Source organism: Penicillium robsamsonii, assembly GCF_028829455.1.
Source record: "Penicillium robsamsonii strain IBT 29466 chromosome Unknown utg000001l_segment0_segment0, whole genome shotgun sequence".
NCBI lineage: Eukaryota > Fungi > Ascomycota > Eurotiomycetes > Eurotiales > Aspergillaceae > Penicillium > Penicillium robsamsonii.
Window position 1 is genome coordinate 4,506,641 of NW_026643219.1, and position 27,129 is coordinate 4,533,769.

General features: G+C 48.8%; 8 protein-coding genes across 8 annotated transcripts; 4 read left to right on the plus strand and 4 right to left on the minus strand.

Annotated features, from left to right (window-relative positions):
- Positions 1 to 1,606: 1,606 nt before the first annotated feature.
- Positions 1,607 to 2,441, minus strand: N7447_001771 (CAZyme family CE10; the record flags this gene model as incomplete). The annotated part of the gene is given in 4 exon segments (XM_057226047.1): positions 1,607 to 1,754; positions 1,785 to 2,084; positions 2,299 to 2,352; positions 2,368 to 2,441. The coding sequence occupies 4 exon segments, from the start codon at positions 2,439 to 2,441 to the stop codon at positions 1,607 to 1,609; spliced, it is 576 nt and encodes a 191-aa protein (XP_057090063.1).
- Positions 2,442 to 2,784: 343 nt separating this feature from the next.
- Positions 2,785 to 3,651, minus strand: N7447_001772 (J domain-containing protein; the record flags this gene model as incomplete). Its single annotated transcript, XM_057226048.1, has 2 exons — positions 2,785 to 3,420; positions 3,496 to 3,651. The coding sequence occupies 2 exons, from the start codon at positions 3,649 to 3,651 to the stop codon at positions 2,785 to 2,787; spliced, it is 792 nt and encodes a 263-aa protein (XP_057090064.1).
- A 3,112-nt stretch (positions 3,652 to 6,763) lies between these two features.
- On the plus strand, positions 6,764 to 9,057 carry acuF (phosphoenolpyruvate carboxykinase PCK1; the record flags this gene model as incomplete). The annotated part of the gene is made up of 4 exons (XM_057226049.1): positions 6,764 to 6,945; positions 7,005 to 7,080; positions 7,165 to 7,365; positions 7,717 to 9,057. The coding sequence occupies 4 exons, from the start codon at positions 6,764 to 6,766 to the stop codon at positions 9,055 to 9,057; spliced, it is 1,800 nt and encodes a 599-aa protein (XP_057090065.1).
- Positions 9,058 to 9,805: 748 nt separating this feature from the next.
- On the plus strand, positions 9,806 to 10,147 carry N7447_001774 (uncharacterized protein; the record flags this gene model as incomplete). Its single annotated transcript, XM_057226050.1, has 1 exon — positions 9,806 to 10,147. One exon carries the CDS (start codon positions 9,806 to 9,808, stop codon positions 10,145 to 10,147), a length of 342 nt encoding a protein of 113 aa, XP_057090066.1.
- Positions 10,148 to 14,478: 4,331 nt separating this feature from the next.
- Positions 14,479 to 15,527, plus strand: N7447_001775 (putative mitochondrial dicarboxylate carrier protein; the record flags this gene model as incomplete). Its single annotated transcript, XM_057226051.1, has 2 exons — positions 14,479 to 15,425; positions 15,479 to 15,527. 2 exons carry the CDS (start codon positions 14,479 to 14,481, stop codon positions 15,525 to 15,527), a joined length of 996 nt encoding a protein of 331 aa, XP_057090067.1.
- A 1,406-nt stretch (positions 15,528 to 16,933) lies between these two features.
- N7447_001776 (NACHT nucleoside triphosphatase) lies at positions 16,934 to 20,952 on the plus strand (the record flags this gene model as incomplete). The annotated part of the gene is made up of 3 exons (XM_057226052.1): positions 16,934 to 17,957; positions 18,046 to 18,889; positions 18,942 to 20,952. The coding sequence occupies 3 exons, from the start codon at positions 16,934 to 16,936 to the stop codon at positions 20,950 to 20,952; spliced, it is 3,879 nt and encodes a 1,292-aa protein (XP_057090068.1).
- Positions 20,953 to 22,028: 1,076 nt separating this feature from the next.
- N7447_001777 (DUF895 domain membrane protein) lies at positions 22,029 to 23,753 on the minus strand (the record flags this gene model as incomplete). The annotated part of the gene is made up of 4 exons (XM_057226053.1): positions 22,029 to 22,338; positions 22,392 to 23,020; positions 23,097 to 23,411; positions 23,523 to 23,753. The coding sequence occupies 4 exons, from the start codon at positions 23,751 to 23,753 to the stop codon at positions 22,029 to 22,031; spliced, it is 1,485 nt and encodes a 494-aa protein (XP_057090069.1).
- Positions 23,754 to 24,619: 866 nt separating this feature from the next.
- N7447_001778 (SUMO ligase MMS21) lies at positions 24,620 to 26,569 on the minus strand (the record flags this gene model as incomplete). The annotated part of the gene is made up of 2 exons (XM_057226054.1): positions 24,620 to 25,772; positions 25,842 to 26,569. 2 exons carry the CDS (start codon positions 26,567 to 26,569, stop codon positions 24,620 to 24,622), a joined length of 1,881 nt encoding a protein of 626 aa, XP_057090070.1.
- Between the last annotated feature and the right edge of the window lie 560 nt (positions 26,570 to 27,129).

Here is a 27,129-nt window from a genome sequence, read left to right on the forward strand (position 1 = left end):
GACTTCGCTAGTACTTATGGTCTGCCTACTGCTGACAGGGGATCCTGCCAGCCGTGCTGGCAAGGCAGCCTTTCCAAGGCGGATAGGATCTCATCTTCCTGGATATCTTCCTCTTGTCTCTTCCTGTACTGATTCAATGACATTTTGTCTTCCCTATACATACCCATATTGTTTCTATTGGGCTTCATATTCTGTTCCTCAAAGGGCCAGGGTATTCTTTCATTCTCCTAGAACAATTATATGATCGTGCGGATCCTTTCAGTATCAAGCACCGTGAAGGGATTAGTTCATATGTATCCATTGGTTAGCAATATCTGTCAGACTCTATTATTTCTCCCTTACAGCCTGTATTCTATAAAACTGTCATCCATAGATGTTTCTGAATTCCATTTCAGATCACAAGGTCGTTCTCCGAGTCAATCTCGGATTCATTTATAGTTTATCAGAACCCGAGTATGCGGGGCGTTTCCCTACGATTTATACTGAAATAATGAGGCTTACGGATACTACAGAACATGAAATAGAAGGAAAGGTAGTGAGCAACACAGCTGTATATTACCACTACCGCTTTAAAGCGTCAAGAATAGTTGGCCGCTTCTGCGGCCTTAGGTCTTTTCAGTGGTCTTCTCAGATATTCCGTTTAGATGTCTTTTATGGAGATATTTTCTAGAGGCTTAGTTTGTGAATGATTTTTCCATGTTAGGACTAGGACTAGCTTGAGTAAACGGAACCTTTGGGAGAGAGCCTTAACAATCATACTATACTTCATCTCGTTTTCCCATCGATTCTCCTTTTCCTTTCATCTCTCTCCTCTGCCATTGGCTTCAAAGAGCTCGCACCCCATCCGATCCTGTCCCACTTTCAATTCAAAGAGGTCATCCCCCGTTGCTATGGCATCCACATCATCTTACCAGCCTCTCGTCCAGGGAGTCCAGGTCCCTCAATTTGATACGCTGCCTTCGATGTGCATCTCCTCAAAAGTGCCGGCCGTGCATGAGAACACAACCATCCATTCTACCCTCGCCATGGGCAGTCTATTTCTGCCATCCAGGTCAAGGACACCTTGGAAGCGGTTTATCAACAGCGTACTTGTGAAGATTATCGGCAGCCGAGCCTTTCGGCTGCTTTCCTCCGTAAGAGCTTGTCAGCCAGACACCGTGGCTCAGAGATAATTGGGTAATTTAGAATAATAGTAGTGTCCCTTGTTTTTTTGTGCTTTTCTCGTGTTCCTTTCTTGTTTTGCTGTTAGTCTTACTAAATCGATTATGCCAAATGGATTCTGGAGGTCTTTCTGATCGGGAGGAACTTCTCGTCAAGTATTGGAGAAAACAAATCAACTCTAAAGGAACCTCAGGTTCAAAAGGGATAAAAGAAAACGCATTGTCTAGAAAAAAGAACTGTTGTTGGTGTTTTTGTCTCAATCATAGACCAAATTGTGAGACTGCGCGCCAGAAATTTTTTTGAAGTAAATGGGTTGAGGGTTAGTAGAAAGAAGGAGGGTGTCCATGGGCAGCGTAAATTCTGACGTGCACAAGCAACATACTAATCATCTATTCCAGGTGCCTTCAGACTCCGATATTATCTCAACCCATCTTCCAAACTACCTTCAACTGGTTAATAGCATCTCCATACATCCTCTCACGCAGTTTATTTTCCCTCCAAAAAGCGGCTTCTTATCAAATACATGAATAACATCCTCAACTACAGACCCGCCTACACTCACCATCTTCCCTTCCTCAACAAACCCACCAAGCCTTTCCCGAAACGCATTCCCCTAGATAAACAACTGATCCCACCCACAAGTATAAATCGCCACAGCAGGTGGATACGCCGCATGTAATAGAGACGCAGGTGCAAGTCTAGGGGAAAGATAAGGACGCGACACATCTACTCGACCCGTACTAGGCCGTTTCAGCAGTCCCGCAACAAGAAGATAGGAATCGTCAAAGAACTTATACATAGAAGGGGAGTTCGTTGATTTCTGCGCAGCGAGAGAATTCGTAGCATCACGCTCAATCCGCGTTCGTGTCCAGTCTATACTGGGGTAAAATACCACCAATCCAGTCAACGTTATCTCCCCACGACTTATGTATGGGTTTATGGGTTTACGAGCTACAGGAATGGGCTGATTCCGCACTTCTTTGCGATCGGCATCTGTATACTCTGGGAGAGATCCCGCTCGGCGTTTGGCTTCGAGTTCTTGCTTCAGTTGGATGAAGCGCCTGCATAGTCATACGCAACTAGTTAGACTGCAACAGTTTAATTGAACTTTGATTGATTGATTGATTATCTCCCCACGTCTCGACGCCCAGCGCTTTTTCGATAGTTCCTCGTGTAACCTGAACGGCACTGCTAGAACGAGATTACCTTACCGCCTGCGCTGGATCTACTGAGCGTGAAGCGCGTGCTCGGTTTATGTCCCTCTCAATTCCATGGTCCATCACACCAGAAAAGAAATACATTCATTCTCGCTCATCCTCTATATCCCCTCTATACTCTACTATGTCCTCCTCTCTCCCACTCGTGATCTGTGCCCTAGACTCCGGGATCGGCAAGCCGGTCTCCGAGCTCCTATTCCCTGAATTTGAAGGTTAGTAGAGCATACACCCTCCTCGCTAAGCGAAGCAAACAAGAAGCAAAGAAACAAAGAAGAAACAAGCATGCAAACGCAGAGAGCAAACGATCTTGATGTGGCATATAGCATATGCAAGAAGAGTGACAACGCAGATCGTGACATTTTGGTACACATTTGTTGTGATTCAAATGCACTGTTTCAAGGAAATATCAAAATCCCCACATATTGTAGCTGTTCCTCTTCGTGAAATAGTTTGCCTGGGTTGCCGCACGAGCACGATCCGCTTGCTCTCTTTGATTTCTCCGTTCTGCTAAAACTCTTTCCATTTCCTGTAGTATTACCAACTGGCGCCAGCACTCTTCTATCCTCCGTATCTCCACTTTGGTTCTACACTCGACCGAGTGGATAGACTGAATACTTTCTTTGAGAGACTTGATCTCTGCCAACTTGAGATTGATGTTCCATTCCTTCGTACGTTGTTTTCCAGCCATGGTAGTCATTACACGCTCTCGTAGTTGCTTCTGGCGTGTGAATTCCGCCGCTCTGCCTGGCATGAAGGAGCAGATGTAGAGCCACCATCTCTCTTCTGAATTTCTTTCCCTCACAAGGCGTTCTTTCTCCCCTTTGATGCTGTCTCCTTCCGCTAATAGTCTAACCAATTCCTTGGTTAGATTGCGCAAAAGGGTTTCCAGCCCAATGAGTTCAACCTTGAGCTGCACAAGCCGCTTTTCTAGTTCTGCTATCTTTTGGTTCTTGGCTTCTTCAGGACCTATTGTTGATCGATATATCCTATCGTATTCTCGGCGTTTATCGACATCATAAAGCTCCTCGTATGCTGTTTGAAGCTAGTGATAACTGCATCAGTGATAATGCACTCTTCGAAACGAAAAGGAATGGTAGCAGGTAGCTGTCAGGCTTACTAGTTGGAATTCAGCTGTTGCATTGGGTTCCTTGTTTCGATCTGGGTGCGTATCCAAAACCAGACGTTTGTATCTCGATCTTATAGTAGCCGAATCCGCGGACTGGGGGATTCCAAGGATTGCATAATAATTATTACGGACAGTGGTGGGCGACATGTATGAGCCTAGTTCAAAGTAAAGAACGTGGCTACCAATTAGGCGATGAATGGGAGCGGACCGGTCCGCAAAACTGGAGACTCAATACACCGAGGTTGTCCTCGGCGACCACAGCCGTTCTGATAGAGCCGTAGAAATGATACTTGATAAAGCAAACTTTGCTGGAAAAACCTCGGGATACAGGAAATTATTAACGGCTTTTGTATCTAGGACGCAGAATAATACAGTAAACCATCACAGCCCATGATTCGACCTGATCTCGTATACATATATATATATATATATCTGCATATGTGTGGGGGCCTTGCCCATACAGCACGCCCGATGGTTGTAGTAACACATAATGCGAAATGCAAGCCCGCAAACAACATAAATACCGAGAGAACTATGGCGGCTTTCGCGGGAAGGGATTAGAGCAATCGAAGCAGTTGTACTTATGGTATGTGAAAATGGCTATCGTTCGTATTCAGGGGCTATGACGACCAGCTTCTTGATACCACACACGAGAGGAATATACATAGATCATGGAAGTATCTCATTTCTTTTTTCAAGGCGATGCGAGCAGGAGGAAAAGCGCTCGAGCCATGGTGGATGAGAAATGACTCAGGCGTCCATGGCAATTTTACATCAATTAGCGAGAAGTAGAACGTTTTCAAACCCCAAAGTATTATATACAATGAACAACCCTTTAGGATCAGCGCATGAGCATATATCGTAGCGAGTGGTCCAGCCAGGTTCCATTTTCATGAACGCACAACCTGTTCTTTCATTTGGATCATAGGAAGATCCTGCCCCGTTATAGCATTTGATGTCACATTTCTTTATCTTCCTAATTCACTATCGCCGACAGTTTCAGCTGCCAATGCTAGTGGCAAACTTAGAAAATACGCATGATCCTCGGACGACTGTGCTTTGTGCACTGGGACGTGGCATCAACAATCATGACAGGCCAAATGATAATCCAAACTGAATACATCATTTGATGAAAATCGCCGAGTCACGATGCAATTCTCTGTGCCTTTTTACTGGTAGCTCATTTTGACAGTTCAGCCCGCGCTATACCCCGCATCCGCAGCTCGAAGAGACCACGCGACAATTTCCCCAGATAAAAGCCAAGATGCCAAGAGGTGCGCCTCGACCGAAATGTGTAAAGATCGGAGAAATACTGCGTAATGCCAGTCATGGGATCAGGAACTAGAAGTGTAATTGCGTAGTCTTTGTATATTGTATCCAAGGTTGAATTCTGATTCCTGTACTTCGATGTAGTAACAATATAAACAATGACGTGCAGCCGAGCAGTTCGGGGAAAATAGGAGATGAGTCGATCTTAGTTTCCCTTCGAACCGGCCCAGGCCGGTTTGAAACTACCGGCCCTGGTTGGGCAGATATTTTAGATAGGTAGACTCGAATGAAGGACAAGAACCATATCACAACGGGTAAATTAGGAAGCTAAGTTTCAGAAATGATTGGCTGTGGTTGATATCAAGCACCGAGAATTTACTAGTTACGCTGGTGAACATTGATCCGGATAACGGACCTCAAGAAGAAAATGCGACGGGTGTGAAAAAGGGCAAATATACCCGGAATGCGTGAATATACTCATTTAATTGAAGATCACATGCTTGGCTTCTAGTATGACTACATTCTGGTTTTGCGGAGGAGACCAGGGGAAAAAACTCCTTTCTCCACTAGCCCTTACCCCTTCAGGTTGTGAAAAAAGCCTCAAAATAGTTCATAGTTCTCGCCATCAGGTATCCGTGTCACACGCAAGGCAGAAAAAACGAGAATGATCAGCAGGGATTAAAAAGAAAAGTCACTACGTAAGGTGAAACAAATCGCGCAAAAATAACTAATTGTTTCACGAAGAATGCAAGGAAAAAAAGAAAAAAGCTCACGTTTCCGAGGCCGTAGCCGGTTCGGGATCCGCCGCTAACTACGGGGAGAAGGATCTGGGGTTGATTGCACAAGCCACATCTATAGTGCACAGCCCGACGGCGATGGCAGCCGATGAAAACCCTTAGAATCACGGCAGACCGCTTGCGAATTTTTTTTTTTGAGTCATGCTTTAGAACTCCGGGTTCCAGACCCTGGCTTTCGGCGGTTGGGACGTAATATGCATGAGGTTTTCTTGCCTAGGGCTTGGGATTGGAGTATGGAGACCCAGGTACTCGGAGGTTGGCGTTGATCTTATTGCACAACCACAAATGATTATCGTCCGGCCAGTGAAAGCCAGTGAAAATAGGGCCTAGGACCCAGCGGCAATATCTTCTGCCCACCCGACCATCCTAGGAGGTGGAAATGTCTAGATTCTGATTGGTCCCCACCGCCGCCACGGATGGATGTAGGTGCCATCATCCTCGGCTGGTTAAACGCCGTTATTTGCTGCTGAATTTTGCTCTAAGACAATTCCGACTTGCAGCCGAACTTGTCGTCATCCGGGGAATCTGAGAGAGATTCTCATTTTTTTCATTTTCTTCGGGCAGCACATTCCGATATTCGGGTTTATTCAAGCCGAAAACAGCCTTGGAGAGATCGAGAGTTGATCGACAGAGATTATGTCAGCTCCCCGCAGATTCTGGGAACTATGAATGTTTAGTACTATAATTTGGTGAAGTCATTGTGCGTCATTCCTGTCGTCCGTGGCTGAAGAATACCCCAAATGATGAGAGAATAGACTCATTGTTACAAGATTTAAGACTAGTTTTTGAAATGATTGACGAATTGTAAATATCGAACCTGGGTTAGGGCGTTTGCCGCAACCGTCAGAAGCAAGCATAAAAGAACTCATGCACTGAACACATCAACTTCTCTCTGTAAACCACTCAGAATTTGAATGAGTTATTTTTTGATTCTAGAACGCCTATTTGTTTTTCGCTATTCGCCTTCCCGGTCATAGAATCCCCTAGTTCCGAATCAACTTCGTGTCCACTTGAACCATTCGGGTCAAGTCGGACTGCGCCTCAAGGCATTTGCAACCTACGGACTTCATCCCATCGCCAACCGCGTGTCCGCTTCAGCTCGGCGTTTCAGCCCCGACATCACCCGTGGAACTGTGGAGAAACACCACGGAAAGTGCACGAGAACCTCCTTCATACCAAGACCGATCGCGACCATGGCCTCTGCCGGAAAGGATTATATACCCCTCGACCGCTCCAGTTCTCCTGGTCCTCTGGCATCAGATTTCACTCAACAGCAGATCGCGAAACAACGCAACAATAACTATCACTCTACTTCACTCAGAACAATGGTTGCTACATCAGTAAATCGCACTGCGCTGCACCCTGGCGGTGTTCAGTATGTTGCCTTCCTACCTCACTGTCCTTACCTCATCGTCGCTAACTGTCTTTACGTAGGCCTGGCAAGGGTCACACCGAGCTTGAGGAGGAACTTCACGAGACTGCTCACATTGACTACGACCGAGTTTCCATTGTAAGACCTCGCCCTTGCCCGTGACATTTGATCACAATGTCGATGCCGTTTTCCTATCTTGCTTCATGAACTAACATGGTTTAGATTGCCAACCCCTCTGTTCCTGCCCTTTACGAAGATGCCCTCGTCTACGAGACTGGTACTGCTGTCACATCTAGCGGTGCTTTGAGCGCATACTCCGGTGCTAAGACTGGCCGTTCCCCCTCCGATAAGCGTATCGTCCAGGAGGCTTCCTCAGAAGGCGATATCTGGTGGGGACCCGTAAACAAGCCCATGACACTTGATGTGAGTTAATTTGCTTTTCATTCTTGCGCGATTTTACTTGATACTTCATTGTTCGATGTTGGAGCACACCCTTGCAGATGGGCGCGATGTGATCCACTTGTATCCCTTGCATATGCATCGGGAAGAGGTCAAGCTTTGTGGCAGGACTTTGTGTAATATTTGGGATGCCGTCTCTGCCGAAATACCTCATTCACCTGAGAGAATATTTCGTTTCCATTTTTTTATTTTTCCTTTTTCGCATTCCCCAATTTGCCCCTCGGCTTTCAGTTGTTGCTCCGCATCCCCGCCCTTCGTCCGAGGCTATCACGTGTATGACGTCAATAAGGCTGGTCACTAATACATCCTCCATAGGTCTGGCGTATCAACCGTGAGCGTGCTGTCGACTACCTGAACACCCGTAACCGCATCTATGTCGTCGATGGTTACGCCGGATGGGATGAGCGCTACCGCATCAGCGTTCGCGTTGTCTGCGCTCGCGCCTACCACGCTCTTTTCATGCGCAACATGCTGATCCGCCCTAAGCGCGAGGAGCTTGAGCACTTCCACCCCGACTATGTCATCTACAACGCTGGCTCTTTCCCCGCCAACCGCTTCACTGAGGGTATGACCTCCGCCACCTCTGTGGCCATCAACTTCGCCGACAAGGAGATGGTTATCCTCGGTACCGAGTACGCTGGTGAGATGAAGAAGGGTGTCTTCACCGTCCTTTACTACGAGATGCCTGTCAAGCACAACGTCCTCACTCTTCACTCCTCTGCCAACCAGGGTGAGAACGGTGATGTCACTGTCTTCTTCGGTCTGTCCGGTACTGGCAAGACCACCTTGTCCGCCGACCCCAAGCGCAAGCTGATTGGTGACGACGAGCACTGCTGGACTGACACCGGTGTCTTCAACATTGAGGGTGGATGCTACGCCAAGTGCATTGGTCTCTCTGCCGAGAAGGAGCCCGATATTTTCAACGCCATCCGCTTCGGCTCCGTCCTCGAGAACACCGTTTTCGATCCCATCTCCCGTGTTGTTGACTACGACGATGCCACCCTTACCGAGAACACCCGTTGCGCCTACCCCATTGAGTACATCGAGAACGCCAAGATTCCCTGCGTCAGCGACAACCACCCCACCAACATCATCCTGCTCACCTGTGACGCCCGCGGTGTCCTGCCCCCTATCTCCAAGCTCACCCCTGAGCAGACCATGTTCCACTTCATCTCCGGTTACACCTCCAAGATGGCCGGTACTGAGGACGGTGTTACTGAGCCCCAGGCTACCTTCTCGTCTTGCTTCGCTCAGCCCTTCTTGGCTCTCCACCCCATGCGCTACGCCCACATGCTGGCCGAGAAGATCAAGGAGCACAAGGTCAACGCCTGGCTCCTCAACACCGGTTGGGTTGGCGCCGGTGCCACCACCGGCGGCAAGCGTTGCCCTCTCAAGTACACCCGTGCCATCCTGGACTCCATCCACAACGGCGAGCTCGCCAAGGCCGAGTACGAGACCTACGCTACCTTCAACCTGCCCGTGCCCACCTCTTGCACCGGTGTTCCCAGCGAGCTCCTCAACCCCGAGAAGAGCTGGACCGCCTCCACTTCCTTCAAGGATGAGGTCACCAAGCTCGCTGTCCTCTTCAACGAGAACTTCAAGAAGTACTCCGACGAGGCTACTCCCGATGTCCTTGCCGCTGCTCCCCAGGTTTAGAGAGTTGGAGCGACGGTTAAAATTTGCTTTTTCTCCTTGTTTCTTGTTCTCCTAAACAGGATGAATAAGTCGTTTGCATGGCGTGCTTTTTTTCCTTTTTTCCTTTTTTTTTTTTTCCTTTTGGTGATGATCCTTCGATCCTCTCGCCGCCGTCTGTCGCTTGTATCGGGACGAGCGATGGATATGCTTTGATTTCCCCCCGATTGGGTTCTGCTTTTTTTTTTTATCTTTCGCCATATATTTGGACTGGCTGAACGGAGTTAGCGATCTTAACGAAACAATTTTTTACATAGTGAATAAAAAAATTGGAAATTTACTCAACTTTCTGGTAATCTAATAATTGCTTATTGTAGACCATGTGAATGGGTTGTTTCATGATCCCTTGCTGGTAGTCCTCAGACTGTTTAGATCAGCCATTCCTTTCATGACTTCACGCTATTTTGTCAGACGAAGACTTCAACGGGTTCCAACTGCCTGTAGGCAGTTTCATACCACGTCAACCCAGTCCCAGGTGTAACACTGCCTGTACAAAAGTGGCGTTTACGCCGAATCTCTTCATCGCTATAAAAAGACGGCTACCATCCCACCATTCTAAGGGATTCCTTGAAGGATGGGGGATACAATATACTGCATAAACTAGGATGATTCGACAGTTTGGGCTGCGCAAGATCGAAAGTCAGCACAGTAACCGCGCCAGTTGGATAGAACTGACATTCTCAACAGGGATGAAGCCTTTGTTGCTATCAAGATGTCCACCTCGAAGACGGAAACTGGTAAGCCAGCGCAAGAGTTTGAAACCATGAGACAATTGGCATCAATCGATCCTCTCCCTCGACATGTTATACAACTGCTTGATAAATTTGACCTGGAAGGCCCAAATGGGATGCATAAATGCTTCGTTCTGGAGATGTTAGGATCCAGTGTTGATGACATGGTCAATGTCCACACTCCGGATAGTAGAGTGCCTGGAAAACTTAAGATCATTGCAAAACGAGCTCTTGTCGAGTTGGACAGTCTCCACCGACATAAGATTGGACATAGTGTTGGGCTACTCTCCCATCCCGGAAATGAGTTTGAACGGCTCTCATGATCCCGCCTCAAGTCAATTGCTCTTCAGTTCATGGACATTGAAGAACTGAGCATGGAGGCCCGGGAAGAAATTGAAAGATTGGACGTCGACGCAGATCTAAGTACAAGTTTATTTGACAATCAAGACACCCGGTACGCAGTCCCATAGCCACCCAGGTTGACATTCAGGCAGCGAATGTCTCCAACAAAGCGTTTAGCATATTAAGAACCATTTTTTCTAGCCCTACGAGTAGTCGGATGCAAAAAGAGCAGTACAAGTAAATTTATGGATTATGTTATCTTTCTCATGACAAAAGCTGATGATCTTGCTGTCTGTTCTGAGCACATATTCCTTTACATAACTCTGATTCATGAGACAGATCAGTGAGAATCTGATGCTGTCCTCGGGAAGGATGATGCAGTTCTAAGGTGTATCATGATCTTCTTATATCTAAGAAAATATACCCCCGTAGTCCGAGTTTGCTACGAGTCCTTGAATCTCTCTTCTTATTTGAAGCTCTCTTCTCATTCAACTGTCTCTTCTTATCCAACCCCATCTCCTCATAGCGTTATTCTACCAAGAAAATACACCCTGCCATTGAGTTTTCTATAAGAGAATTGCGACGGCGCTTTCTCGTCACCGGATAGGAAGACCGTAGTCAGGACAGATCACCAGGTGCAGACTTACCGATTATCTCATCTCTCCTCCTGCAATTCATTCATATTAACACCAAGATCTTACTTTGTGGCATCTTCTTGACACACTGCAACATTCATTATGACCTCCGTCGAAGAGAACCCATTCCAAAGGTAACAAAGTCATTTCTTCCTTTACCTCATCCAAGCGCTGATGACCGAAAAAGCAGTGACAGGAACACGATAACGATTCTTGTGGGACAGAACAAGACCATTTTCCATATCCATCCTGGTGCTCTGATCCAAGGCAAATCTGCCTTGACCGGGCCATGAAAACCTACCGGACAAGAGACATTGGACTGGACCGATTTCGATGAAGAGATGATCGACTGTGTCCTGAAGTTCTGATGTGCTCAAAATTACAATGTCCCATGGAAAGTCCTTTCATGCGAAGAGGGCCCAGTGCCACAAGGACCAGAAAAGATTATCTGCTAAAGACAATGAGTGAACCAAAATTTTAACAACTCGTCTCACAGCCTGCTGGTTGCTTCGCTAGTTTCCAAAACTGGCCCTTTACTGGCTCATCAAACCGACACGGGGGACGCGATAGTGCCCCATGCGAAGGTTTACTCATTCGCCCTGCGTTGTGTTGTCGACCTACAATACTATGCTCTTGCTCAGATGATGGATTGTTTCGAGCATTTTCTCGAAGAGTACCGCACTTCACTCAACGCTGCGAGTGTCCATCTGGTAGATGAAATTCGGATTCTCTATGGTACCAGTACCACACCGCTGTCGAGTACTTACCGTAAGGATTCTGCTCACAGAGAGCTGTGCAAATTTATTGCCACCTTTTATAAGCAGTTCAGCCGAATTTGTCGCGTGGCAAGAAGGCATTGGGCAATTTATGACAGACCTGGCTTGCGCACCCTCTGGGCTTCTTTTGCGAGGCTGAGATCAAAATTGAATATGACCAGGAAGACGTTGGAAATGGGTGGGGGAAGCTTCAAAGAAAAAGGGATGCTACATCTAGCTATGTAGCGGCCCGGGGGATGATACTTTTCAGAACAACAATAGACTGTGTCATCTGCTAAAAGTTCACCTCCTTAACGCAAAGTAGACGAAGAGCTCTTTTTGTGTAGAGCGTGAATTAGCAAGAAAGTGCCGCGCAAGAAGGGCCACGACAGCAACATCAACAAACAAACACTTTATACATGTTCATGGAGCAATTGGTGCATGGAGCCTCTTTCAAAGTTGATATCTGTATATATGCTGTGATAGTGAGTTCTTTGTTAGTTTAAACCTGCTTGTGTATAGTATTCGCCCTCCAACGATGTAAGTAAGCAGAGACACCTGAAAGATATAAGTAAAAAGTAACCGGTCAAAGCTGCCATGAAACCAGACCTCAAAAGGTTGGAGAGAGGTGCTGGAACATGTAAATAAAAAAATCCCTCACTCCCGCTCCTAAATCCCGTCCCTGGCTCCTTAAACGTGATACCCCTGTCCACGATAGCCATATACAAGAAAGGCTCCCGAACTCCCATGCCGGCAGGCCCGTGGGTCCAAATCGAGGCTTAAGGCCGGTGGAGTTCCCGACTTGCCGAGAACCTTCCCGCGGTTAGCAGAGTGATGCGCTTTGAGTTTGGCTGGCACTTTGCCCGTGGGAACTATTCAGGGTCGAGCTAGGCACGGAGTGGATTCCGCGGAGGAAGTTGGGTACCTCGGGAATATTGGGTGCTTAGAGTTTCACGATCGGTTAGGTTGAAATAGCGCAGGTTGGTGTTTATACACAGAAGTGACGAGGTTTGTTGTGGACGTTTTCTGAGACGTGATTTCCTTTTGTCGGAGGATGATGCAGTAGGCTAGATGTGTTTAGGGAAATGGAGGTCCGTGGCTATGCGTATGTGTTTGGTTAGGCATTTTGTTTTCGCTGGGCTTTGAAGTTCAGGACTTAGTTTTCACCGGAGGCCTCGGACTGAGAGATATAATGATTCAAGCATGGGTCGAGCGGGTCGTATACTATTATCGAACGGTAATATCCAACGATTGATCTTTCTTAGGCATTCCCTGTCCATAGCGTAGTCTCGCATCGCCGTTGCTAACCTTCCCACCCTTCCAATTCAACCATCAAGCACATCAGAAAAGATCCCGTCCCTGCCCCGTGCCATATTCAGAACAAATAATCAGGGGTGTACATTTCCGAGCGAACATATGACGCTATTTCCCGGAGAACAGTCCTCCGTTGTGTGCAACCGACATGCCCGGTCCTCTTGAAAGGATACTGGTAGTGTCAACGACTTATATCCGTCATCGGCGAAATCGACCACCTCCATAGAATACAGTACCAGAGATGGGGCAAGAATCCACACCAAGAAGCTTACCTGACATAATTATCGCCGGTCATCGGCGGAAAAAGACCAGAAGCAAGCCCAAACCGGAGGAATGTATGCAGACTAACTCTGTCAGCTCAACAATTGTAGCGTGAGCCGCAGCCCCACACAAGAAAAAGGGGATCCTTCAGAATCTCAATGGATGGGATTGGTCGGCGATCAGGGGTTGGTGCAAGGGCGGGTCCTCGGACATAGCAACAGCGACAGCGTAATGATGCTCGGCCGATTGGACTGCCGTGTTAACATCCCCGGATGATGGCCCGAGGGAGCGGGAGAAAATTACTCAGGTGGAATAGCCGATTAGACCCCGCCGATATGGTAGACCCGTTTGGATTCTAGGCACTCGAGAAGCCCCCAGGTGGAATAGCCGATCAGACCCCGCCCATATGGTAATCCCGTTTGAATTCGAGGCACTCAAGATGCCCCCAATTAAATCACCGATATACGACCTGTGTAATCCGTGCGTTTCTATCGAATGTTGTGCTGACACTTTGTGGCCTGTGTCCTGTTCTTAGGATATTCGGATATCATTGATTTCCGACATATGCCCGAAGAAGCTGGTTATGGATCGGATCAGTACGGGATCCCGATACGTTCTCGTGGGGGAGCCCAAAAGGGTTTAGAGGTGGATATGTGGGTATTCCGAATTTAGCTCGTGGCACTAATATATCTGCCGCGTCTATGTAGACAGAGTCAAAATGGGGTTTTTTATTATTTTTGATTACGCAGTGTTAAACAGTCTTAAATAGTATTAAACGACAGTTCTGGGATATATATATATATATGGAATATCCATACCCTTCTAACTCTGAGCATATATAAAAGGAAGATGGATCGTTGAACTATTCCCCGCATTTTGACATGTGCACGTCTGATGAAATGATGTCGATCTAATTGGGTAAAGGCCTAGCGACTGATGAGGTCCAGGGTTGTCTCCATATTACGTCTAGGCGGGGAACTTGCGGGTAGCTATTCGGTTGATCGGTTGAAGGGAATAATCTCCGGTTCGGAATGAATATAGGGAATTTAGTATATAGACAAGCTCAGGCCCCGTTGTACCAGAGTACCTCCAAGGTTAAAACATAAAACACCCCGCACCTGCTCTTGTGACTTTTCTCCTCTCATCTTCTCTTCATTTTTCAACGTTGATCTGTTGACTTGTGGAAAGAAACTACGTCATCGGTAAGTACCATGGTCCATGAACAACCCCCGTGGCTGTCAAATCCATAGGAGATCTGGCTAACCCTCCGAAAAGCTTTTCTTCGTGAATCTCTAGTTCTTTTCTATACATCGTATTGACGTGTATCCAGTGTCTTGATACTCCACGATGGCATCCACTATCAAAGACAGCAGCGATGCTGCTCACTCTGCTCACTCTGCTCAAACTGCAACCAAATCCGCTATTGAGAACCCCACCGACTTTCTCCACAACCCATACACCCGCATCGCCCTCCCCTTCCTCAACGGAGGTCTAGCCGGTATGACCGCAACAGCCGTGATCCAACCCGTCGACATGGTCAAAGTGCGCCTGCAGCTCGCCGGCGAAGGAGCACGCACCGGTCCCCGTCCCTCCGCCCTGGGCATCACTAGAGATATCATCGCCTCGGGCAAAGTCCTCGATCTCTACACCGGTCTGTCTGCTGGTATCCTCCGTCAAGCCGTCTACACCACCGCCCGTCTGGGCTTCTTCGAAACATTCATCAAGAAGCTCAACGTCCGCGCCGAAGCTGCAGGCCGAAAGGTAACCTTCGGTGAACGCGCCGCGGCAGGACTGACGGCCGGCGGAATCGCAGCCATGATTGGAAACCCGGCCGACTTGGCCCTCGTGCGTATGCAGTCCGATGGCCTCAAGGCTCCCGAGGCTCGCGCAAACTACCGTTCCGTCTTTGATGCGCTCAGTCGTATCACCCGCACCGAGGGCCTCGCTGCCTTGTGGGCTGGCGCTTCGCCGACGGTTGTGCGTGCCATGGCTCTCAACCTGGGTCAATTGACTTTCTTCGCTGAGGCTAAGCAGCAGCTTAAGCAACATACTTCTCTCTCCGCTCAGAATCAGACATTTGCTGCTTCCGGTATTGCTGGATTCTTTGCTAGTTTCTTGTCTCTGCCTTTCGATTTTATCAAGACCCGTCTTCAGAAACAACAGAAGAATCCTAAGACTGGCTTGGTTCCTTACAAGGGCTTGGTTGATTGTGCGCGCAAGGTTGCCAAGGAAGAGGGTTGGTTGCGATTCTATCGTGGCTTCGGAACTTACTACATTCGGATCGCTCCTCATGCGTGAGTCACCCCACTATTTTACCCTTATTTTACACCCCCACTGACTCCTGCAGGATGGTAACGCTCATCGTGGCTGATTATCTCAACCTCCTCACCAAGTAAACTGGCTTTATCGACTTGAAAGCCTGAATTTTCGGGTTTCATTCTTTTTGACATTGCTCTCCGACACATCGCATCGACCTATTGCTCAGTTACGCGATTTAATATCACCACGCCACACAGTCTATCACTAGACACAGTCTGCTATTTTTAACATCCATGGGAAGCGCGGCGTCCGGAGGAACAACCAATCCAACCCCGAGATACTTTATGCTCCACGGTCTGTGTGCAGCGCACAACCCATCACTCCCTATGACAAATTACCCATGGTAGATTTGGTTCAGTTCGGAATTCTCATGTGCTATTTCTTTTCCATTCCCGAAGAGAAAATGGAAATATGTCGGAGAGAGGATACGTGGCGGAGTGTCTCCGTGAAAAGCCAGCATGACAACAGAATACAACACATAGTCTTTGTCAAGTCCTTGCTTATTCTCTCATTTTATTTTTTCTTTGCGTTTCGACAAGCGAATACCCCCTTGTCTGCTCTTGTTCTTTGCCTCTGCCATACTTACGCGGTCTGGGCCGCGATGTCTGCTTGAGGTAGATATGCTAAGTAGGTAGGATCCTCAGTGGATAAATTGCTTACTTGCCTATTTCTTTTTATTTTCTTCAACAATAAGACCTTTAAATATGTCTCCGATCTAGTAGACTTGAAGACCTGAACCTTTGCACCGACGGAACATTTCAACTTATTTACGAATAGCACACATGTGTACAGTACGTCCCGTAACTGGTATCACCACCTTGAGGTGACCGAATGGCAGCAGTCACGGGTGAACGATAAGACTTTCAGGGATAACATCAGGAAAGCCCGGTGGCCCTCAAAAACTGTTTGGATCTCATGCAGGCTCATGAAGATCAAGACCCAGAATTCTTTGCCAAGCGTGGCATAAAGTTAGGTGCCGCCCGGAGGTTCGGATTGCAGACAAGTCAAACATAACGAGGTACGTTGTAAGAGAATCTGGCAAAGTGTCTCTCCTTCATGATGATATCCCAGTCATTCCCTTATGCTTCGCCACATGGTCACAGCCCCGTTTGGTCGTCACTCTTCCGTCCTGTTCTGTGACAAAACAAGGCTTGGCAATGTGAGAGGTAATCTATTGGCATTGACCGCGCCTAATAATGTCGCCCAATCATCTCGCCCAATCATGTCGCCCAAACCAACTAGAGACCTCCGTATGCAAGCGCCCAGTTCAGGGCCCCCAACATGCGTGTCTCAATGACGAGGGCCTGTTGATTTTGCCTGGCCTCGTCTTTTCAGCTGACCACCATCCATCTACAGTGAGATACAAATCCATCTAGAGGGTGTTAGGATATAGCGATAGTCCTGCATAGCAATTAAGGTTGCGCCCTTGACGGACAGTGATACACCCTCCTATCCGGTAGCCTAGTGCGCTTCCTTTCGCATCATGGCATCCCTGAGCACCCTCGATAGCCCCGACTACTATGAAATTGCCTGGATCACTGCTCTTCACATCGAGCGAGCCGCTGCAGAAGCGATGTTGGATGAGGAACATGCAGCACCAACCGGCTTCACGAAACACCAAACTGACACGAATGTTTACACGTGGGGTCGCGTGGGAAACCACAATATAGTCATCACCTGTCTGACTTCTGGAGTCCATGGAACCACCTCAGCTGCGACCACGGCCTCGAGCCTACTTGCCTCTCTGCCATCCATTCGTATTGGTCTTTTGGTCGGCATAGGCGGTGGCATTCCACGACCGGATGAGGACCACGATATCAGGCTAGGTGATGTTGTCGTGAGCCAGCCCTCTGGGACAATAGGAGGGGTTTGCCAGTATGACTTTATCAAGGCAAAGTCTGATAATAAGCGTGAGCGCAAAGGCTTCCTCGGACGTCCTCCGACGGTCCTTCTCAATGCGCTTAGCAGAATCCAAGCCTACCACGAGCGGAAAGACTCTAAGATCCCCTACTTCCTTCAAGAAATGCTGGAGAAGCATCCGAAGATGGGCAGGAGATCTAAGAAAAGTCCCGGCTATACTCACCAGGGTTTCGATAACGACCGCCTCTTTAAATCTTCATGCGATCACATCCCTGTCCCGGATTATCGAGACTGCGACACGGCTAATAAGGTTCAACGCGATGCTCGAGACTCTACTGACCCCGATATCCACTATGGGATCATCGCATCCGGCAACACGCTCGTTAAAGACGCTGCTACTCGCGATCGTATTAGTGCTGACATCGGCGAGGATTGCATCTGCTTTGAAATGGAAGCAGCCGGCTTAATGAATCACTTTCCCTGTCTTGTGATTCGAGGGATCTGTGACTACGCCGATTCTCACAAGAACGACCGATGGCAACGCTACGCCTCGGCGACCGCCGCAGCGTATACCAAGGAGCTTCTGGAGTACGTGCCGACCGCGGAGGTCCAAGAAACCAAGAGGGCACTGGAAGTACTTCAGCTAGGTTAGTTTTGTTTCGTTCACTGGCTTCACTAGTAGATACACGACAGTATATCATATCTGAGATTGGCACACGTCCTGACTGCGAGTAGTTCAACAACAGATTGACGGCGTGCAGCAGACGACAGTTGCGACGAAAGCTATAACTGATTCTATCAGGGCTGATCTCCATACCGATAAGATCAGACGCTGGCTTTGTCCCCCGGATCCGTCTATAAATGCTAACCACGCAAAGACGCTTCGCCATGAAGGGACAGGCGTGTGGCTCCTAGAACACCCTATCTTCAAGTCGTGGTACTCGGGTTCGCGTCGACATTTATGGTTACACGGGCTTGCGGGATGTGGAAAGACCGTTCTTAGTGCGACTGTGCTTGATCACCTTACGAATGGAAACGACGGTCTAGTCCTCAGCTTCTTCTTTGATTTTGGTGACTCCACAAAGCAGACATGGGATAGCATGCTGCGGTCGCTCGCTTTCCAACTTTACGAAGGTGGGGTCGGCTCTGCTATTTATCTTAATGCCTCATTTGAAGCACACCAGAATGGCAGCCGCCAACCTACGACAAAGGCGCTCTCGGGTATTATTTCTAAGATGTTCGCAGCCCAGAGAAAGGGTTTAATCGTGCTGGACGCCTTGGATGAATCAACAACAAGGGATGATGTCCTTATGTGGATCAGGGACGTGCTATCTAATCCAGACTGCTTCCACATCCAGCTTTTCTATACCAGCCGACCCGAGTCCGAGTTTCAGCGCTATATTCCTCCTTTAATAGGAGAGGAAAACTGCCTACCACTTAGGAATCAGGCTGTTAACTCTGATATCCAATCGTGGGTAACAGCCCAGCTTTCTCAACGGCGAGAATTTATGGAGAAGCAGTTATCCCAGAATCTTCTCGAGGAGATCCGGAGGAAGGTTGGCGATGGGGCTGAAGGGATGTAAGATATCACTATATCTATCGAAATTCTGATGATTTACTAACGTGCTTAGGTTCCGGTGGGCGTTCTGTCAATTAGACAGCTTAGCTCGATGTCGTCACGAGGTAGCTATGAAGAAGGCTCTCGTGTCTTTACCAGAAAATCTAAATGAGACATACCGGCGCATGATCGCAAACATACCGGACGAGCTAAAAAGTGACGCGATACGGCTCCTGCAATTCTTAGTGCACTCTAAGCGACCTCTAAAGCTAGCCGCCGCTATAGAAATAATAGCGACTCAGACCGAAAATGAGTCGCAAGGATTTGACATTAAGCGTCGACTATTTCACGAGAATGATATTATGGATTACTGTCCTGGCTTAGTAACAATCGTTCACGATCCCAGAAAAGTGCTACACCTTACCCACTTTTCCGTTAAAGAGTATCTTCTCAAGGAAAATCAATTCAACGATACGACTGCCAGTGTTTCCATCACGAGGACGTGTCTGACTTATCTTACCGATATCACGGGCAGCAATAAAGAGATTACGCAGCATTTCCCGCTAGCAAGGTCTGCGGCGGAACTTTTGACAGGCCATGTTTCATTGGCTCAGGCGTCCGAAGATATAGTTCGTATGACAGTCAGATTCCTAGAAAGGGACGCAACATTCCAGCGTTGGGGTCGTTTATATCAGGCTGATAGGAGTTGGGTCAACCACCCTGGTCCTCCGGAAGGGTCCAGGCTATACTATGCTTCTTTCTTTGGGCTCGTTATCGCAGCACAAGAGTTAATTAGCAACGGAGCGGATGTCAACGCGCAGGGTGGCCACTACGGCAACGCTCTCCAGGCCGCCTCACTTCAAGGCTATCAAGACATGGTCAAACTTCTCTTAGATAACGGAGCGGATATCAACGCGCAGGGTGGCGAGGACGGTAACGCTCTCCAGGCTGCCTCGCTTCGAGGCCACCGAGACATTATCAAACTTCTCTTAGACAAAGGAGCGGATATCAACGCGCAGGGCGGTTTTTACGGCAACGCTCTACAGGCCGCCTCACGTCAAGGCTATCAAGACATTGTCAAACTTCTCTTAGACAACGGAGCGGATATCAACGCGCAGGGCGGAATTTACGGCAACGCTCTCCAGGCCGCCTCACATCAAGGCTATCAGGACATTATCAAACTTCTCTTAGATAACGGAGCGGATGTCAACGCGCAGGGTGGCCACTACGGCAACGCTCTCCAGGCCGCCTTGATTAAAGGCCACCGAGACATTATCAAACTTCTCTTAGACAACGGAGCGGATGTCAACGCGCAGGGTGGCGAGTACGGTAACGCTCTCCAGGCCACCTCGAGTGAAGGCGATCAAGACATGGTCAAACTTCTCTTAGACAACGGAGCGGATGTCAACGCGCAGGGTGGCCACTACGGCAACGCTCTCCAGGCCGCCTCACGTCAAGGCTATCAAGACATTGTCAAACTTCTCTTAGACAAAGGAGCGGATATCAACGCGCAGGGCGACTTTTACGGCAACGCTCTCGAGGCCGCCTTGATTATAGGCCACCGAGACATTATCAAACTTCTCTTAGACAAAGGAGCGGATATCAACGCGCAGGGCGGCATTTACGGCAACGCTCTCCAGGCCGCCTCACTTCAAGGCTATCAAGACATGGTCAAACTTCTCTTAGATAACGGAGCGGATGTCAACGCGCAGGGTGGCCAGTACGGTAACGCTCTCCAGGCCGCCTTGATTAAAGGCCACCGAGACATGGTCAAACTTCTCTTAGACAAAGGAGCGGATATCAACGCGCAGGGCGGAATTTACGGCAACGCTCTCCAGGCCGCCTCACATCAAGGCTATCGGGACATTATCAAACTTCTCTTAGACAACGGAGCGGATGTTAACGCGCAGGGTGGCCACTACGGCAACGCTCTCCAGGCCGCCTTGATTAAAGGCCACCGAGACATTGTCGATATGCTCCAATCAACGGGTGCGATTCCACCGTCTTCAAAGCGGCCCAGCTCTAGGACACCAACCATGCCGGCGAAGAAACCTCGTCTGATGGAATTTGTATGCTCTGATTAAGTCCTATGATCTGTTCAGTAGCCTTCTTTATGGTGTCCGCTTCTTGCCTAGCCTCAACCCTTTCTCATCAATCTCCTCACTTCGCGGATTCGGGGTAGCTAGTTAAAATCATGACAACACGCAAGATACAATGCGTCATCGCAGCGGTTTATACTCAATTAAGATCACACGATAATGCAACATTTATATAAAATAAATACTATGTTTCAGCCGGACCCGATGCTCTCTCCCTATGTGACCAAGCGCAGTCCGCGAGACCGCAAGACTGCTTGTGAGATGGTGGAATTCGACCGCCTATATACGCCGTAACAAGCACTGTCTACCCGCCAACCACCGCGGGCGTAGGAGAAACTAGAGTAGTTGTGTTGGCTCGGATTGAAACTTTTGAGCAGTAGCAACAGCACACCAAGGGTGGTGTTGGTGCTAGGCAAGGCGGTGCAGGTGCATATGGTTGTGCTCTAAAGCGCTTTGATAGGCGCTGTCCTACTGCGGCCAATGGTCGTTATTAGACATTAGCATGCACCAAGGATGATTTTCGAAGTGGGGTATCGAGGTATCAGTGTCAAGAGTACAAGTGCATACACCCGCATGCGCCCTAGTTATTCTGTGTACGAAACAATACAGGCCCCATGACTGGGATACCATAGACTAGCCTGTCTTGGCAATCAGGGTTCGAGAGACAATCAAGTGTAGGGTGACACCATTTACAGGAAGCACTGTAGACATAGTAAAGTCTTTCCATTGTTTATATGACTAACCCCATTCTAATGGCAAGGCGGCAGAAAGCAAGCCATGTAGAATAGAAACACAGGAATCCACATCCCATCATGAAAGTGAAAACAATCCACCATTAAAACTGACTTCATAAAAATAGAGACCCAAAGTACACCACTAGCAAATGCGAGCCAGATAGTCGGGAATCACACATAAAATAAAATATCACCCAGTCCCAAACCCAGACTCAAGTCCAGACCTCGGCGCACTTCCACAGGAACAAAACGCCCATCGCAAAAACGAAAAGAGAAAAAAAGAGATCACATTCCATCCAATTCTCTTCGAGTTCATATTAGTTCTGATTAGATCTTCTCATCCCCAACATGCTTAGGCTCAATAGCGCCGGGAGGGAGCACGTCCTCCAGCGTCTCGCCAGTACCCGCAAGCTCGTCCTCTACGGGGACAGTATCCTTGATCTTGAAAAAGACGACCGGGACAGCGATGAGGATCGAGCCGCACAGCAGACCGAAGTTCGAGGCATATTCGTTCATGAAGGGGATCTTGCGCTCATCCAATGACCACATAACGGCGGCGCCGGCGGATTGCAATCCCTTGTAGAAGCCTGCCAAATTGGCGAGCTTACGGCCGGAGTTACCGAGAGCACCCATGATCCTAGAACGATGTCAGTTCGGTACAGTAGGGAAGAAGAGAAGAAGAAGTCTTACCAGTAAACCAGACCCTGCCAAGCAGCATCGTACATGCCGTAGAAGAAGTAGAGGAACATGGGACCTTCGTAGCCGGGTGTCGTCCAATCCCAGCCCTTGAAACCCGTAGTCTTGGGATCCACATCCTCACGGGTATACCGCACCTGCCAAGCATAGCCACCACCCCAGATAACGACGGTGAGGACGAAAAGCACGACCAAGGCGATCTTAGCACGAAGGGAGCGACGAACACGCTCGGTATCGAGCAAAGGACCCATGATGACAGCGGCGACGATCTGCGCAAACCAGTACAGGAAGCCGTTCAGCGCCTTGGTGCGGGTGTTGAAGTAAGCGCCGTTGATGGCGTTCTGTTGGTATGTGTAGAACCAGTTGGAGGACCAGAACATGGGGAAGAGGAGGATGATCCATGGCTCGGAGCGGACTGTATCCCACAGACCGACGATCTCGGATTTCCACGAGGGGTTCTTCATGAGGATGACGCGGGAGCCATCGCGACGGATGACTTTGTCTGCGTCGCAGATAAAGAGGGCGAGAACGGCACCTGCAAACATGAGGATGATGAAGGCGATATAGGTACCGTCGCCGACGGTCTTGTTCTCCTTGACATGGATGTTTTGGCCCAGGGGAATCTATAGATTGTCCTGTTAGTTGGTGATTTCAATTGTGACTCTTAAGAGTCAGAGAAGATCACCGGGCTGGACTTACCAAACTACCAATACAGGCGCCGACATTGAAAATACCCCAGAACCAAGAAAAGTAGCGACCCTTTTGCTGTTCGATCGGGTAGGACATCATGATAGTTCCCTGGGCGGCCCAGAGGAGACCGGCGCAGACACCGAGGAAAGCGCCGGCGAAGATATTGAAACCGGGGACATATGCATGCTCGGAGACGAGCAGACTAATAGAGTAAATGCAATAACCGACTCCACCGAAGGAGAGAGACAGACGGACGCCGATACGGTTAACGACCGTTCCCGCGAAGAAACCGACGACAGCGAAAGTACTGTTCAAGGCGATATTCTGTTATTGTTAAGAGTGAGTATATGGGGAAAAAAACGGCCAATCGGAGTTTCGAAGTATCAGATGTGAGAAGAGTGGGGAACGAAACCGAGGTCCCATGTTCCATCGTACCATTTTATCAGCCAAGCTAGGGTCGGACTTTCCACCACCACCCATTCCACTCAGGGCGTTAAACATGCCTGGGCAGAGGAAGCAGACAAAGGCGACCATACCCAGCTGGATGCGTGGGGAGGCATACCAGCTCGTTGAGAATTTGCCGAATTTGGCGTCTTTGTACATCCATCCTGCAGGTCGGGGGACTGGCTCGGAGGTGTATTCGACGGGAGTTTTCCGTTCATCCATTACGAATGAGGGACACCGTAGAAGAATAGATAAAATGGGTTGGTAAGAGGTGTGGGGGAGGGAAGATTAAAAAGGAGACATGGAGATCTTTAAACCAAAAAATTAATAGATAGCAAGCTTGTACGATGTACCCCTGCTTAATGAGGATATAGGCGAGGGAACGCGCTAGGTTCAAATTGCAATATGGAGATAGATGTATCAATAGACTCGTAGCAGGGTAGCATTGGGTTTGATCACGGGCTGGAGCTACTCGGCTAGCCTTAAAAAAAAAAAGGGACAGACTTAGATACAGGTGGTAAATACAATTGGCCGGGGGATGTTTCTATTTGGGGTCTAGGTGATTGGGGGCCGGTGCGCTTTGATAGCAGTGTTACACCGTGATGGCACTGTTTCTTTGTGGGCCGGGGGTCGCGTGAGAATTGCTGGGGTTAGAGATGTAGTATTGGGTCATCAAGGTTACGATGGGGCTTTCCTTGGGTTCCGGCAAATAAAGTTAAAGATCGAGGATTAGAGTCGCATCCTGATAAAAGAAAAATATATTCTCGTGTCTGGCGTATAAGGAGAGAACGAGGGAACTAGTCTAGAAGCGGGTATACTGTGCGTTGATTGGTTCGGGTCCCACAGCCCATTCCGTTGGAACTGCGGGGGAGACACGAGATTAGCGTTATCGTTTCGGAATTTTAATGGCCATGGCTCTGAGATCTGTAAGGCATTCAATCTCTAGAGACAGTTACTTCATGGAGTCATAGGAAGGATCTTAAAAACAAAAGTCCGATTTGAAACGTTTCATTTCGGCTGGAGGGAAGGGAACTTCATTTAAAAACGCTCAAAATGGACGGTATCATGCAGATCAATGGCTTTCCACCTCATTCCTTGGACCCACTCTCGACTTTGGGTTCAATATCACTCTCTCCACTGTCTTCACTATCACTACCTTCACTATCACTACCTTCACTATCCTCACTGTCGCTGTCACTCTCTTGACTCTCACGTGGCGCATTCGCTGGTTGCACGTCTGGAGAATCCGCAGCTTCGTTTGGCCCTTTCTCGCTCTCCACATCCCCATACTCCACGTCATCCGGTTCGGTTGCCACTGCTTCATTGTCCGGCTCTTCAATATCCACTTCATTTTCAGATTCGTTAGTGTCCATCTCTTCATTCTGCTCTTCCTCATTCTGCGCTGGTTCAATCTTACCATCTTCATTCTCCGCTTCTTCATCGTCGGGCTCATCAATGGCCACTTCTTCGTTTGGGTTTTCAATCTCCGCCTCTCCATCCCCTTCTTCATTATTCCCCTCGTCACTCTCCTCTTCCGCATTCTCCCCATCCTCAATCTCCGCATCGTCGCTCGACTCATCGGATTGAGCGGCCCTAGCAGGCTGACTGAGCGGCTCCATTTTGACGCGCTGTGAGGCAGGGTGGGCATCGACATCCATAGCCTCGTCATCGCTTTCCCCGTCACTACCCAAGGTAATGCCGATATTTCGATCCTTCAGTTTTCTCCCATCCCCTTCGAGGTGATCATCCTCTTCCTCGCGCTGCTGGAGCTCTTGTGCACGGCGAACACGACGTAGTAGCACGGCATCTGGCCGCAAATCGTCCGCGGTCAATGGAGTCGAACAAACAGGACATTTCACCACATGGACGCGGCGCTGGCCCCGACGAGATGCCGGAGGCGCAATAGTCGTCTGGCTGCGGTTGATCATATCCATAATAGCCTCCCGCTCGAAGCTGTGGGGACATTTGGTGCTCGTCACGGGATTCTGATAAGGCGTGAGAGTCAACGGGCATTTGAGGGAGATGCGCTCGCGCTCAATAGCAATGTCATCGTCAGAGTCGGCGGGCGATACGCCACGGTGCTGGTTGCGCGTGCGTGCCGGTCCTCCAGGTCGCGCATTCGTATCTTCCATATGCTCGAACCATGTAGATGAGTGGGGTAACGGCGGGACGTCGTCACCGGGGAACTTGGCGTCGTGAACCATTCGGTAGAAGCCGATGTAGGAGTTATTGCGGGCATATCTAGATCGTAGTTGTCAGTTTCTGCGCTTTCGAGTATGCCACGAATATAACCAGGAGCAAACCCCATACCTCTCTGTCAAAGAAAGCTCATCCCATTTCTGAGCGCCTTCGCTCAATTTATCAGCCAGCTTGCGACTGGGCGGGTTCGCTACATTGCGCTCCCGCATCTCTCTCTCCTGCGCATCTTCATAATCACCATCCGTGGGATCTTCAGTCCCATCGGCATCATCGTCCTCATTGGCCCTCTGCCTTGCCCGCTGTTGACGAGTCTGCCTTACTCCCAAAGCAGTAGCGACATTCTCACCCTCCTCCCTTTCAATTTGACCCATCGCATCTGTCAGCCCCTGGAGCTTGATTTCTGAATCGACAATCAGTCGTGTCTTCTCCTCCATCTGCGCAGTGACTGCATCGACTCGAGCCTCGGCCTCAGCAAGCCGCTGGTACTCTTTATTGCTCTCGTCGTCGTCGACATTCTCGTCGCCTTGACGTCGGCGCGCCTCCTTGTTTTTTTCGTACCGAATCCGGGCATCAATGAGCCGTTCATTTACTTCACCGCCGGAGTGTGCAAGTTTCTCGGCGGCATGTTGGAGATGGGTGCGGAGGTTGCGGAGGTGGTGTGATGCGAGGAGGGAAGCGATTTGGCGCTGGCTTTCTGCTGTGAGGGGGGCCACAGGGGTCTGATATTCTGGTAGGGGTGTTGCCTCTGAGATTGAGGTGTGGGTTGCGGTTCGTCTGCGTGATTGTGCTGATTGTGGATGGGCCTGAGATGACTGCCGTCGGCTTGGTGTTGCCGACATTGTTGTTGGGGGAAACTCTTTTAGAGGGTGAGTTGGGGATATCTGGGTTACTGGGGGGTTTATGATATGATTCGAATACAGGGCTCCCAAGGCGTTTACAAAGAAAGTCTAACAAAGCGCATCTCGAAATCCTGACGCGAGACGCGATGACGCTAGTCCCGTTTGGGGTTATAGATATCAGCGATAAGCCTTATCAATATGGAGTGGGCCTTGGCATTGGGAGTATGTAAGTCGATTCTATTTAGGAGCACGTTCATGTTTATCTCAAGCATATAATACCAAGATATACCAACAACGCTTTTATTCTGTAGTTCGGATTATTTATCCTCGATAGCTAAATACAATCTTGCAAAACAAATCTTGGCTAGAAGTCGCCGCTATTCTTATAGCTGCCAAAACACTGTCCTACACGACCCTCACCGTTGACATTTTTTCAACTAGCGAGTTTCAAATACTCTAGAAGGAATCTATGTCAACTTATTGATTTGAAACATATCGTTCGTGTGACAACCCCATTCACGTTACAATGTAGTCCGTCGGGAAGATCGAAGTATATACCG